This window comes from Elephantulus edwardii, unplaced genomic scaffold (assembly GCF_000299155.1).
Source record: "Elephantulus edwardii isolate Elephantulus edwardi_28Jun2011 unplaced genomic scaffold, EleEdw1.0 scaffold00002, whole genome shotgun sequence".
In the NCBI taxonomy this organism is placed as follows: Eukaryota; Metazoa; Chordata; class Mammalia; order Macroscelidea; family Macroscelididae; genus Elephantulus; species Elephantulus edwardii.
Window position 1 is genome coordinate 39,675,188 of NW_006399752.1, and position 1,027 is coordinate 39,676,214.

At 46.9% G+C, this 1,027-nt stretch overlaps 1 protein-coding gene across 1 annotated transcript in view; it reads right to left on the minus strand.

Annotated features, from left to right (window-relative positions):
- Positions 1-331: 331 nt before the first annotated feature.
- The window catches only part of LOC102869488 (putative serpin A13-like), an 8,094-nt gene continuing 7,398 nt past the window's right edge, over positions 332-1,027 (minus strand). The window contains exon 4 of the mRNA XM_006879191.1: positions 332-541. Within this exon, the coding sequence (XP_006879253.1) occupies positions 332-541 (210 nt within the window). The remainder of the gene's footprint in view (positions 542-1,027) is intronic.

Below are 1,027 nucleotides of genomic sequence, written 5' to 3' on the forward strand. Positions count from 1 at the left end.
CACACACACACACACACACACACACACACACACACACACACACACAAGAAAGATACAACTCTTCTCTCCACCATCACCTCACCTCCAGAATTTTCAGCAAAAACAAAGTCATAGAGCCAGCAGAGATTGAAGCACTCTTTAATCAAACAGAATGACAGCAGGTCCTTGATATGTGGGCCAATGTGTATTTACATGATTCATGATACTGACTCCCAGATAGTTTCGTGATGTCATCAGGGCCACCTGGAGACTTGAGTGCTGCCTGAGGTGTCCCCCAGTCAGCATCTCTTACACTGGTCCCCTAGAGCCATTCTGCATGTCTGAGGGAGAATTAATACAGTGGGTTCACAACCTTCCCCAGGAAAAGCAAGCTTCCTGTTTCTGTGTGGAAAGTCATCACCAGGAAGGGCTGATACACTTGAGTGCTTTCAGACGCTGAGGGGCTTGAGGCTGGGTGAGGCAAGGGGCTGAGCTGGATGTTGGTGACAGCAGCAGCCTCTAACCCCTCTTCATCCAGTTCCAGTACTGCCTTGTGGGTGACCTGCAAGGAAACATTGGAGTCATCAACCCACCTCACAAGAGCAACCGACAGAGCTGTATTCATGTACCATTTGTTTTCTATTCACTTTATTCTCCCTAGTTACCCCTCCATTTTCTCACTCAGTCATCCTTTAAAAAATAGATTTTCCCCTCCATTTATTCTAAAATACATCTAGCTATCTACTCACCTACCAATCTCTCCTCCCCACTCATCCATCAGTCCAACCAATCAACATCCACCTACACATTCTGTCAACCATCTACCTATCCATTTGTCCATGCAGCCATGCATGCATGCATGCATGCATGCATCCATCCATCTATCCATCCATCCATCCATCCATCCATCCATCCATCCATCCATGCACCCATCCATCCATCATCCATCCATCTATGCATCCATCCATCTATGCATCCATCCATCCATCCATCCATCCATCCATCCATCCATCCATCTATCCATCCATGCATCCATCCATGCATCCAT